The sequence below is a fragment of the Bos grunniens genome, chromosome 14 (assembly GCF_055505025.1).
Source record: "Bos grunniens cultivar Pamir isolate PY7600 chromosome 14, Bosgru_T2T1.0, whole genome shotgun sequence".
NCBI classification, from domain to species: domain Eukaryota; kingdom Metazoa; phylum Chordata; class Mammalia; order Artiodactyla; family Bovidae; genus Bos; species Bos grunniens.
The window spans coordinates 34776948-34789811 of NC_141178.1; the positions used below are offsets into that span (position 1 = coordinate 34776948).

Consider the following 12864-nt stretch of genomic DNA (forward strand, 5'->3'; position numbering starts at 1 on the left):
GAGGAGCCTGGAGGGCTACAGTACATGGAATCGTAGGAATCGAACACAACTTAGTGACTAAACAACAGCTACAACAAACAACAGCATACTTGCATGCCCTTACAACCGGAGCAGGCAATGGCACCCCACTCCAGCACTCTTTTGCCTGGAAAATGCCATGGACGGAGCAACCTGGCAGGCTTCAGTCCATGGGGTCGCTAAGAGTCGGAATGACTGAGCGGCTTCACTTTCACTTTTCACTTTCATGCATTGGAGAAGGAAATGGCAATCTACTCCAGTGTTCTTGCCTGGAGGATCCCATGGACAGAAGAGCTTGGTGGGCTACAGTCTATGGGGTGGCAAAGAGTCCATTTGGACTGAGGGACTGAGTACACACACAGTTTTAACTTAGTTTAACTAGGTTTAACTTGGTTTAACTAAGTTTTAACTTAGTCTGTCAATGTTTGGTTATGGCTGTATATAAAAGAAAAAATGTTTCGATATAGGGTTCTTCTTGGGTGAAAAAAATGTACCATTCTGGTGAGTGGTATTGATACTGGGGGAGGCTCTGCATGTGTGGAGGCAAGAGCTACATGGGGAATCTCTGTATTTTCCTTTATATTTTGCTATAAACCTAATACTGCTCTAAAAAAAAATACAGTTTCAAAAATGAAAAGAAATCAAAAATAATATTTTTAAACTACAATATAAGTTTATTTTTCTTCTTATGTAAAACAAGCTCAGAGGTAAAAAGGCTAGATTTGGAAAGGCAGTTTCATAGTCACTGATGGCCCAGGCTCTTTCTCTTTTCTACTTTGCTAGCTTAGCACGTGGGCTCCATCCTCTCATTTACCTCTTGCTCTAAAATAGGCTACAAAGTCCCCTTTATTACATCCAAATCCTGGGAGTGGTTAGAAAGATGATGGAAAAAAAAAACAAACGGAAGTGCCCACCACCAAATGAAACCAATTTCCTTTAAGCAGCTTTCCCAGAAGTCCCTTGTAACATTTATACTTAACATATCTTTGGCTAAAACTTAATCCTATGACTATACTTAACTCCACAGAGTCTGGGACATGGATTCTCTTTTCTGGGCGCACTACTGTCCAGAATGAAATTAGGATCCTATTACTAAAGAAAAGAGAAGAGATATTGTCAATTCACAATTTGTGTCACATCCATTATGTTACATGTGGGATTTTGTGGGAAATTTCATGCAGTCATTAAAAATAATGAAAAAGTACTATGCCAATTAACTTGGAATATGCGTGGAGAGGATTTTTACGAAGATCATTAGGTGAGAAAACTAAAATAGACAGAAGTTATAAAATATGATTTCATTTTTGAATAGCAAAGTGACAAAAATCTCTAAATATGTATGCAGTGTACATGCAAATGAGTATGTGAATATGAAAAAAGTCACAGAAGGGTACCCAGTAGATTATTATGTATTATTTTGGCAAGGAAGAGGAGATGACTGTCTTGTGTTGTTCTATTGTTCCTCTTGTTATAGTAGGCCTGTGTTATTTTTATAATTTGAAAACCATAAAATGTTTTTTTAAAATATGGCAGCAGAACCAACCTTTGTAACACCTTCCTTTATATATAAAAATTCACAGTAAGCAGGTCCCAGATGGAGTTTAGAGGATCTTAGTGAAGGACTAATAGTCTCTCAATGCAAACCAGTCTACCTGAGTTGCTTTAAATTATTTATTTTGGGAAATTACTTATTTAAGGAATATGTTAGCTGGGTAAAAGTAGGGGAACATTGCATTCCTTTGGAGCTAATGGATGTTAACAAATGTTTGTAAATATTTAAATATGAATATAAGGAAGAATAATATCATGACAGATATCTTTGCTGAATTATTGGAATATGAGCATTTATGAAATTAAACAAAATAAGCTTTATGAACTGTATTTAATATTTACCTATTTAATTCCATTTAGGACATGAATCTTTCATGAAAAGTCTGGTTTGGGAATTAGTCATAGCTTGCAAGAATAAATCATACTTATGTCAACTTGGCTTCATCAAAATTTCATGAAGAAAGAGCTTCACAATTGTGTACAACAACATATAAATTATATTTGATCCAGGTGTAATAAAGAATATGAAGACTATGAAAAAATAAAGAAAAATAAATTAATCCCCTACTGCAACTGAATGTCTATTTGGCCTGGAAAATGTCCAGTGTTTGAGTGACCTGAGGGGGAAAAAAAAACAGCAGCTAGCAATGCTGAGACATTACTGTTCCTGCACTCTAAGTTCAAGAGAATTTTCAATAATTATTTTTAAAAGTTAATAATATTATAATAATTTTCAAAGTAAAATTTCAGGTTCAAACTTATATCCAAATAGTTTGTCCAATAATGGCAATATTTGGTTCCTGCCTTTGTTGTGGCCAAATGTTGATTTTTCAATACTAGGTCATTTGGTATCAGGCAAAGATATACTCAGTAGACCCGGAGAAGGCAATGGCACCCCACTCCAGTACTCTTGCCTGGAAAATCCCATGGATGGAGGAGCCTGGTAGGCTGCAGTCCATGGGGTCGCTAGGAGTCAGACACAACTGAGCAACTTCACTTACCCTTTTCACTTTCATGCATTGGAGAAGGAAATGGCAACCCACTCCAGTGTTCTTGCCTGGAGAATCCCAAGGACTGGGGAGGCTGGTGGGCTGCCGCCTATGGGGTCGCATAGAGTCGGACATGACTGAAGTGACTTAGCAGCAGCAGCAGCAGCATACTCAGTAGACCACTTAATGAAAACGTCCCATTGGGCAAACAGTGACACTTTACTGAAGATAGTCCTTCTGGAACACTAATATGCATAATAAATGACTTGCAGGAGATTGTAATAAATGTCACCTCCTCTCTGAATAGTATCCTTCTCCCTCAATACTTGTTCTGAATCAAATGGGCATATTAAACAAGCATACTTGCAGCCTTTCTGCATGTCCCAGGATCATGTTTTGAGAAACACTGATGTAACAGAAAATTCCGTTTTAAACTTGATAATCACCAGTATCTACTGTCTTCTTGCTTGTGAAATAAGGGATGGTTGTGTAAATAGCACTCACATACACAGACCTTGAAAAAAATTGCTACAGTTTACTAAATTGAAAAAAATACAAAAAAATAATATGACTCAACCCTAGTCCTGAACCACATATTTCTTACTAGTGAAATGTGGCCAACAGGATGGTAGATAAATCTGTGAGTCTGTTTTTAAAACTGTTTTAACTGTTTTGCAGGACTGGGATAGTATATTTTCTCTGTCTGTGGTGGGATTATAGTCAGAGTGGGGTTGTTGGCACACAGGGATAAAGAGAGTATTCAGATTGAAAGGTCATGAGGAATTCTACTCAAGAACTGTGATTCCAGTCCCACAGTAACTCTTCATGGCTTCCAACTCCTAGATTTATTTTCGGTTAAAAGATGCAGCCATTTAAATGATGTTGTACTGGGAATCAAGACAGGGTTTGCATTATAAATTTCAATTTCAGTTTCATAAACCTGTGTCTTCAAATAAAACCGCAAATGCAAATAACACATCTCTATCATTTTGTAAGTTATTCTTCTGCGTTGGTTCTTTCAATCTTCAGCTAGAACTAGATCTGGGACAGATCCAGGTCAAAATGCAAAATCCCATACTCCCACTCTCTAATTATTTTGCCTAGAATTGAAGTAGATATGTAGCAATTAGTCATCGGGACTCAAAATTTTCAGATTCACCCTCTTCATTAATCAAGTTGACCAAGTAATTTCTAAACTTTTGGTCTGCTTCGTACCTCTCTGTTAGTAGCCCAGTAGGTAATCTTCCTACCTTAGAGACTATAGACATAAAAGAGGTTCTTAAAAGTCATCTAGTCCTGCCGACCTATTTGCCAGTGAGGAAGTTGAACCCAGCTTTTGTGGGGAGTTGCTCAAGGTCAAATAACTTGGGTTAGGGAAAGAATGAGAACTCTAGTTAGGGACACTGACTCTTGGAAAAGGAAGCTCTTGAGAAGTCCTCCTGAAACGTTCCTTGCAAGTCATTTAGGATGGTCTCCAGAAGAAATGCAAAATGGTAGTACTTTCCGCCCTGACATTTGCCTCTTTAGAGACAGTGGTCTTATGGGGGAGATGTGGAGGGGTGCCAGAACACTTGAACTTCAGTCAGGAGACCTGGGTTCCACTGGTAGTTCTGACACTATAGGACCAGGTGTCCTTAGTACTCAGGCTCAGCTTCTTTATAGGAAGGTAACCATTGCAAACCGGCCCAATCACAGTCATCCAAAACACTTTGATCCCTTTCTTCCCTCATTTGAGAATTATTAGCCTCTTGAGAAACCTATATGCAGGTCAGGAAGCAACAGTCAGAACTGGACATAGAACAACAGACTGGTTCCAAATAGGAAAAGGAGTACGTCAAGGCTGTACATTGTCACCCTGCTTATTTAACTTATATGCAGAGTACATCATGAGAAACGCTGGGCTGGAAGAAGCACAAGCTGGAATCAAGATTGCCGGGAGAAATATCAATAACCTCAGTATGCAGATGACACCACCCTTCTGCCAGAAAGTGAAGAGGAACTAAAAAGCCTCTTGATGAAAGTGAAAGAGGAGAGTGAAAAAGTTGGCTTAAAGCTCAACATTCAGAAAACTAAGATCATGGCATCTGGTCTCATCACTTCATGGGAAATAGATGGGGAAACAGTGGAAATAGTGTCAGACTTTATTTTGGGGGGCTCTAAAATCACAGCAGATGGTGATTGCAGCCGTGAAATTAAAAGATGCTTACTCCTTGGAAGGAAAGTTATGACCAACCTAGATAGCATATTCAAAAGCAGAGACGTTACTTTGCCAGCAAAGGTCCGTCTAGTCAAGGCTATGGTTTTTCCATTGGTCATGTATGGATGTGAGAGTTGGACTATAAAGAAAGCTGAGTGCCGAAGAATTGATGTTTTTTAACTGTGGTGTTGGAGAAGACTCTTGAAAGTCCCTTGGACTGCAAGGAGATCCAACCAGTCCATCCTAAAGGAGACCAGTCCTGGATGTTCATTGGACTGATGTTGAGGCTGAAACTCCAATACTTTGGCCACCTCATGGGAAGAGTTGACTCATTGGAAAAGACCCTGACGCTGGGAAAGATTGAGGGTAGGAGGAGAAGGGGACGACAGAGGATGAGATGGCTAGATGGCATTACGGACTCGATGCACATGAGTTTGGGTGAACTCCGGGAGTTGGTGATGGACAGGGAGACCTGGTGTGCTGCGTTTCATGGGGTCGCAAAGAGTCGGATACGACCGAGCGACTTAACTGAACTGAACATTAAAGGAGGAAATACAAAGTAACTTATCTAGAACAGTGCCTAGGCTATATTAAGTCTCAATATTTTCATTGATTACTATAACGCCAATTTTTCAGCTGCTGCACCAAATAACACGCAAGAGGGGGGGTGTGTGTGTGCTCGCGCGCGCGGGCGCCAAATCGCTTCAGTCGTGATCGAGTCTTCGCGACCTTATGGACTGTAGCCCACCTCTGTCCATGGGATTCTCAAGGCAAATTCTTGAGAATCTGAAGTGGGTTGCCATGTCCTCCTCCAGGGGATCTTCCCGACCCAGGGATTGAACCGTCGTCCCTTAACATCCATCTACATTGGCAGGCGGGTTCTTTTTTTTTTTTTTTTTTTAATTTATTTTTTATTAAAGGATAATTGCTTTACAGACCTTTGTTGTTTTCTGTCAAACCTATGAATTAGCCATAGATATACATATATCCCCTCCCTTCTGAACCTCCCTCCCACCTCCCTTCCTATCCCACCCCTCTAGGTTGGTACAGTACTATTTTCTGTTTACAACTCTGCTTTCTACTCTTTCTTGTTCCTCTTGATATCCTGTAGCATCTGATTGTGTCTTCTTTCTTGGTTCTTTTCCCTTGGTCTTCATGTCACTCTGGCAGGCGGGTTCTTTACCACTAGCGCCACCAGCGTGTAGTACTTTTAGTCTGACACCCGACTGCGCATGCTCGCTCCTAATCGCACATCTAGTTGTTTTCCCGCTTAAGTGCAAGCTCCGCCTCCGAGGGCGTGTCCCTTAGAGCGCGGGCACCACGATGAAGCGCGCGCTCGACTAGGTGTGACGTAAATCGGGGCGACAGATAGGGCGTTTGCTTCCGGGGCCAAGGGTATTTGTTTCCGGGGAAATAGATATTGCCGGTCGTGGGTTAGTTTTTTGGTTCGAAGCTGCCTCCTGGTCGGGTGGCCTGGGTCCGGGAAGCCAGGCATGAAGATCACTAGGCAGAAACATGCGAAGAAGCATCTTGGCTTCTTCCGCAATAATTTTGGAGTCCGCGAGCCATACCAGATACTGCTGGACGGCACTTTCTGTCAGGCGGCTCTACGGGGCCGCATCCAGCTGCGAGAGCAGTTGCCCCGCTACCTCATGGCGGAGACTCAGCTGTGCACCACCAGGTGGGCCTGGACGGTCCGGGTGGAGGCGCGGGGGACCCGCGAGTGCGGTAGCAGCCGGGCCGCAGCTCGCAGGCATCCATTGCGAGCCCTGCAGGGGCAAAGCGCCCCGCCCAGTAGGAGCTGACCGTTCAGCCGGGACGCGGAGGAGGGTGGGCGAGTATCTACCGTGTAGACAGATGGTAGTGTCGTGGGGGTATTTGCTTGTCGTTAGTCTGGAGGACAAGCGCATGTCCTTTGCAGTTCAACCTGGCTTCCGACCCCAGTGCTACCGGTTTTGTGATTCCGGCAAGTTATTTAATCTCTTGAGCCTAGAATTACTCATCTGTTAAAAAAAAAAAAAAAAAAAAGCTCGTAACTACTTATACATTTGCTATAGAAGTCTGACGAGGTATAGTATTTGGGGATCGTTTATTGGTATCTCAAAACCTATCTTCTCGAAGTGGTTGCTGGTTGTTTGCAAAGCTTTTCCCAGTTTAAGAATTTTTCAAGCTTCACAACTGCCTCATGGTGTAACATCTTCGATTCCCAGAAAGATAAGGCCAGACTCGATGTTAAGAACTTTGTGCAAGGTCCTCTGTTTATTCAGCTGCCTTTTTTGAGCACCAACAATATGCCAGGCACTGCTCTAGCCAGAGGATAACTGGATGAACAGGATGATCTCCCAAACCGAATGGCCAGCTAAGTGTATAAAGTGTTAGTCGTTCAGTCCTGTCCGACTCTGTGCAACGCTATGGACTGTATCCTCTCAGGCTTCTCTGTCCGTGAAATTCTCCAGGCCAGAATACTGGAGTGGGTTGCATAAATCAACCGCTAATTGATACGTTTGACTCCAAGTGTAGTTTCCCCATTTCCTCAAAGTGTGGAAGCATGTAAGATGAAACCATGTGGGGTTGTTTAGAGAGAGGGTGGAATCAAGGAAGGTTTCATAGAGGAAGTGACTTGAGCTCAGTCACAGTTCAGTTCTGAAGGGAAGGACATTTTTTGAGTGAAAGATCCCTTGTAGAACTCTTGAACGAAGGAGTGAAGTTGTGAAATGAAAGGGAAAGAGGTTAGAGCACAGTGTATACTCAGGAAAGAAGCTGGGAAGAAGATAGAGGCTGCATAACAAAGAACTACTATTCATAAACAGTAGTTTTTTTTTTCGTTTGTAGAATATTTCCTTTAAAAAGTGAAAAAAGAAATTTTAAATGACTATAAGACCACACCAGTGACTTACTACTGTCATTCATCCAGTTCTTTGCACACACACACATAAGAATGGGCTCTTACTTTGCATATGATATTAATGGCCTGCCCTTCTCACCTAATGCTATGCTATGCTAAGTCACTTCAGTCGTGTCCGACTCTGTGTGACCCCATAGACGGCAGCCCCCCAGGCTTCCCCGTTCCTGGGATTCTCCAGGCAAGAAGAGTGGAGTGGGTTGCCATTTCCTTCTCCAGTGCATGAAAGTGAAAAGAGAAAGTGAAGTCGCTCAGTTGTGTCCGACTCTTAGCAACCCCATGGACTGCAGCCTACCAGGCTCCTCTGTCCATGGGATTTTCCAGGCAAGAGTACTGGAGTGGGGTGCCATTGCCTTCTCCGCTTCTCACCTAATAGTACTCCATAAACAGCTTTCTGTATTCAGAACTTCATACAGATTTCATCCAGTTAGAGAGCTTCAGATGGGACATAGATATCCTTAATTTTTGATCCCCTTTTCCTTCAGGACTGCCAGATCCTAATGGCCTGTGCTCCAGAGTTGATTTCTTTTGTCTACAAACCTTGTCCATTTAGCTCTGTCTGTCATAAATATTAATATTTTTAATACAGTCTGTAATATACATGTGTTTGAAAAGTAGTGGGTGAAATTATATTTTGCTCCATTTTTCCCCATAAAGAATTTAGCTTCTGAACTTCTGGAATATTTCATGCACAAAAATAGAATAGCATGACAAAATATCTACCACCCAGCTTTTGCAGTTATTGACATGACTATTCTTACTCATTTATTTCCCCCACCCCCCCTTAACCTTATTGATAGGTTATTTTAAAGCATATTGTTCTGTTAATTCTTGGTGTGTGTCAAGAGGTAAATGCATTAGACATGATAAATATCTTCTAGAAAAGATAACTGCAGCTATGTAAGGGGTGAGTTGGAGAAGCAAGAGAATGAAAACAGGTAAACCCATTTTTTGGTTGTCTAGTCAAGAACTAATGGGAGAGAGGAAAGGCAGGAACCCAAGGGTTTTACAAGGAGATGTCACAGAAGTAAATACCAAGCTGAGATAGAACTACCCACCTATGGGACAGGGTAGAGGTGGGAGTGAGAAAGCGAAGATCAAATAGGATTTCGGATTTCTAAACAAGGTATCTGAGAAGATAATAAATTCAAAGCATTAGCAAGCCCTGGAGAAGTTTGGAGACAGGAAAGTAGTTTGATTTTAGACATAGTGAATTTGATGAAGAGCTGATGGTAGGCCATCCATGGGAAATATTCAGTAAATGTTTGCCAATTTACTCCTGAAATTCAGAATAGCATTCAAAATGGGTAACTGTAGAAAGCAAAATCTCTTCAAATGGGATGATAAAAGGGATGAGGCAAGGTAGAGACAGGCAAGGGTTGGCTCAGGTTGAAGAACCTTTTGACTCACTATTTCTCATAATTTTTAAGTGGGATAGAGGAAGTACCTGAGGATCTTATTAAAATGCTAATATTTGACTCCTCCATAAGAGGTTCAGATTTGTGGATGAGAAATTAGGCTTCCCAGGTGGTAAAGTTGTGAAGAATCCGTCTGCCAGTGCAGGAGACGCAGGTTCAACCCCTGGGTTAGGACGATCCTCTGAAGTAGGAAATGGCAACCCACTCCAGTATTTTTGCCTGGAAAATTCTATGGACACAGGAGCCTGGTGAGCTATAGTCCATGGGTGAGTTGAACATGACTGAATCACTGAGCACACACACATTGGTAACAGTTTGAAAAACAGCACCTTAATATGAAAATGCAAAGTGAAAGAAAGTTGTGATTGCTTTTAAACAAGCTGGTGAGTTGAGAATGTTTACTTTTCTGAGCTGAAAATACTTTAAATTAAAGGTTTATCGATTTGTACTTGAAACAGAAGCCTTTAGCACTCTGGTTGGGGCATCTGTTGTCAAACTACTTAGATTCACATTTCACTCTACCACTTTTGGTTGTTTGAATTTGGGCATGTTACTTGAAATCTCCCAGAGTGAGCTGTTCTAAAATAAGGATAATTTTAAAGGAAGCTGCCCGACTTTGTAGGGCTGTTTTGAGATAAGGGAGAATTTATGTCAAGAGCAGTTAGCATGCTGCCTGCATATGATAAATGCTCAGTACATTTCGGCTATTCATTAAGTTCCTTCTACTTGGTGTATGCATTTTTCCAGGTCTTTTGAGAGTGAAATGGTTACTGTATGGCTTGTAGTTTTTGAAAAAGAACTGAGATTGTTTTTTATACTTGCTTTATGTGAATAACTGATATGCATCTGTTATAATTGTGAGCTGCTAATAACATTTTATTTTCCAGATGTGTGTTAAAAGAGTTGGAAACATTGGGAAAGGACTTATATGGGGCAAAGCTGATTGCCCAGAAATGCCAGGTTCGAAATTGTCCCCATTTCAAGAATGCAGTGAGTGGATCAGAATGTCTGCTTTCCATGGTGGAAGATGGAAATCCTCACCATTATTTCCTGGCAACACAGGTGACACGTTTTAAAACCAGAGTCAATTTTAATCATCTCTGTTTATACTTTATGTGGAGCTATTTGTCATTAGAAGAAATTAGATGGATTAAGCATAATGGTTTTCTTCTTCATTACTAAAATATCCTTTTAAATAAAAAATTATTGACATAGAGATGTGATGATATGTTTTAGGGCTCTTAAAAGGAAAGTAAGTAGAGCAAAGATTTTACATTTTATGTTTATACATGTTTTTTCATGTGTCTATATTTCATACTATTTATGTATATATGTATTTATATATTCATGTGTATTCATATTTACATATGAATACATATATTCAGAAAGTTGTGTTTCATATTATTTAAGACCATACCACCAGTATGGAACTCTTTCAGGCTTTTAAAGACTGGGATGCAGGGGAGGAGAGACTCTCTGGGTGAATATTAATAAGTTCACATACGTACAGATTTCCTTAAATATGCTTGTGGAATATTAAAATTACACAGTTAGAGGCAGAGCTAAGTGAAGAATCTGAGTCAGCTAGTTCCTACTTTATTTCTATTCTTTCGATCTCTGTGAGCCTTCTTGAAACATGTATCAGAGTAGGAATGATGGATATCACTTAACATATTTACCGTTGCATTAGTTTGTATTTTGAGGTCCTAGAAAATTAGTGGTCTTAGAATATTGATCAGTATAGAATATTGATAATTCCAGTTCACATTGTTGATGCTTAACTGTGCTCAGTTTTTATGTTTTTCTTCTTTTGTCATAAAATATACTACCGTTAGGGGGACATACTGATTTGAGAAGTAAAACCGGTGATCTTTTATTTTTAGTATAGTCCTCTTTAAGTTCTTAGAAATCTATTTAAGGTATCTAATTATTATATTTGAACTAAATAATTCTATTTTTCTCTTTAATAGGATCAGAATTTGTCTATGAAAGTAAAGAAAAAGCCTGGAATTCCTCTCATGTTTATTATTCAGAACACTATAGTCTTGGACAAACCTTCTCCCAAAACGATCGCGTTTGTTAAAGCAGTAGAGTCCGGTCAGCTTGTCTCAGTGCATGAGAAACAGAGTATCAGGCAACTCAAAGAGGAACAGGGTTTAGTAAAAGACCCAGAACAGAGAAGAAGAAAAAAGCGCAAGAAAGTAAGTGGCCCCAATCCTCTTAGCTGTTTGAAGAAAAAGAAAAAAACACAGGATACGAACTCATCTGCCTCGGAAAAGAAAAGGAAAAGAAAAAGAATCCGAAACAGATCTACCTCAAAAGTACTTTCTGAGAAGCAGAATGCAGAAGGGTAATAAGTCCTTTGGTTACTTTTAAAGACTTTCAAATATGAAAATAAATTTCTTTTAGAAACTGAAAGTACTTATTTTTATAAATGAATATTGACCCACAAGCCTTTATAAAATTATTTTTTAAAAACCAGTGGATGTATTTAGGTGTAATCATTTTTACTTTTCTTACAGAACTTAGAGGGTTTTTTTTTTAATGTAAAACTGTTAATCTTTTTCTGTCTTAGTGCTGTCCCCCACCCTCCAACATTATGTGGAGATGGTTTATAGTACCAAAATGCTTGTGACTAAAAAAGAGGTAATCCTTCTCATCCTTCTTTCATGTTCACAGAAGCAACTTACTCTTGCAACTTATATAGTGGTTGTAGAATTTATGTTTCCAAATAATATGAATATGTTGCTATCTTTTGATCTGCTGATTATTTATTAACTTTCTACTAGAAAGAGTGAAAATTTTGCTTATTTTACTTAACCATTTTTCTAGTATATTAATATTTCAGTATTTTTACATCCCAAATTCAGTATTTTCATTATGAAGACTACCAACTTAATTTACTACTGAACCAAGTAGCATGCTGTGGTTGACGTTATTTCTTATATTACTTTTTTTGTTATTTCAGAAGTTAATAATGGGCTTATTTTCTTCTAGCATCTGACTTGATCTTGCCATATTCAATAATTCTGGAAAGGATCTCATAATTTTTTATATGATTGTTGTTATTCAGTTGCTAAGTCATGTCTGACTCTTTGCAACCCCATGGACTGCAGAACACCAGGCTCTTTTGCCCTTCACTATCTCCTGGAATTTGCTTAAATTGGTGTTCACTGAGTCCGTGATGCTATCTGATCATCTCACCCTCTGCCTCCCACTTCTTTTGCCTGCGATCTTTCCCAGCATCAGGGTCTTTTCCAATGAATTGGCTCTTCTCATCAGGTGGCCAAAGTATTGGAGCTTCAACTTCAGCATCAGTCCTTCCAATGAATATTCAGAGTTGATTTCCCTTAGGATTGACTGGTTTGATCTTGCAGTCCAACGGACTCTGAAGAGTCTTTTCCAGCACCATGATTAGAAAGTATCTTTTTAATATAAATTTATTTATTAATATTAGAGGCTAATTACTTTACAATATTGTATTGATTTTTCCATACATCAACATGAATCTGCCACGGGTGTAGTTCTTTGGTGCTCAGCTTCTCTATGGTCCAGCTCTCATGTGTATATATGACTACTGGAAAAACCATAATATCAGGTAATTTCTTTCCCCTGGTGATACTTCTGGAGCCAGCTCTCTGACCTCCAATGTGGAAACATTTTCTGCCAGGTATATTCCTCAGCTATCACCTAGGTATTTCCTGTCCTTATCCAGAGAATCTATTCTGTAGCCTAGATTCTTCTTGGTTTCCTCTTCTGTGGTGGAGCATAGAGTGTGCAGGAGGTACA

The 12864-nt window shown here is 39.8% G+C and overlaps 1 protein-coding gene across 2 annotated transcripts; it reads left to right on the forward strand.

Moving 5' to 3' along the window:
- Positions 1 to 5640: 5640 nt before the first annotated feature.
- Positions 5641 to 11556, forward strand: UTP23 (UTP23 small subunit processome component). 2 transcript variants are annotated; one of them, XM_086336336.1, is made up of 3 exons: positions 5641 to 6099; positions 9963 to 10137; positions 11046 to 11556. In XM_086336336.1, exons 2-3 carry the CDS (start codon positions 10093 to 10095, stop codon positions 11427 to 11429), a joined length of 429 nt encoding a protein of 142 aa, XP_086192462.1. In that variant the 5' UTR covers positions 5641 to 6099; positions 9963 to 10092; the 3' UTR covers positions 11430 to 11556. The 2 variants fall into 2 exon arrangements, with proteins under 2 accessions (XP_086192462.1, XP_086192461.1); XM_086336335.1 differs by lacking the exon at positions 5641 to 6099 and adding an exon at positions 6157 to 6436.
- Positions 11557 to 12864: the final 1308 nt, after the last annotated feature.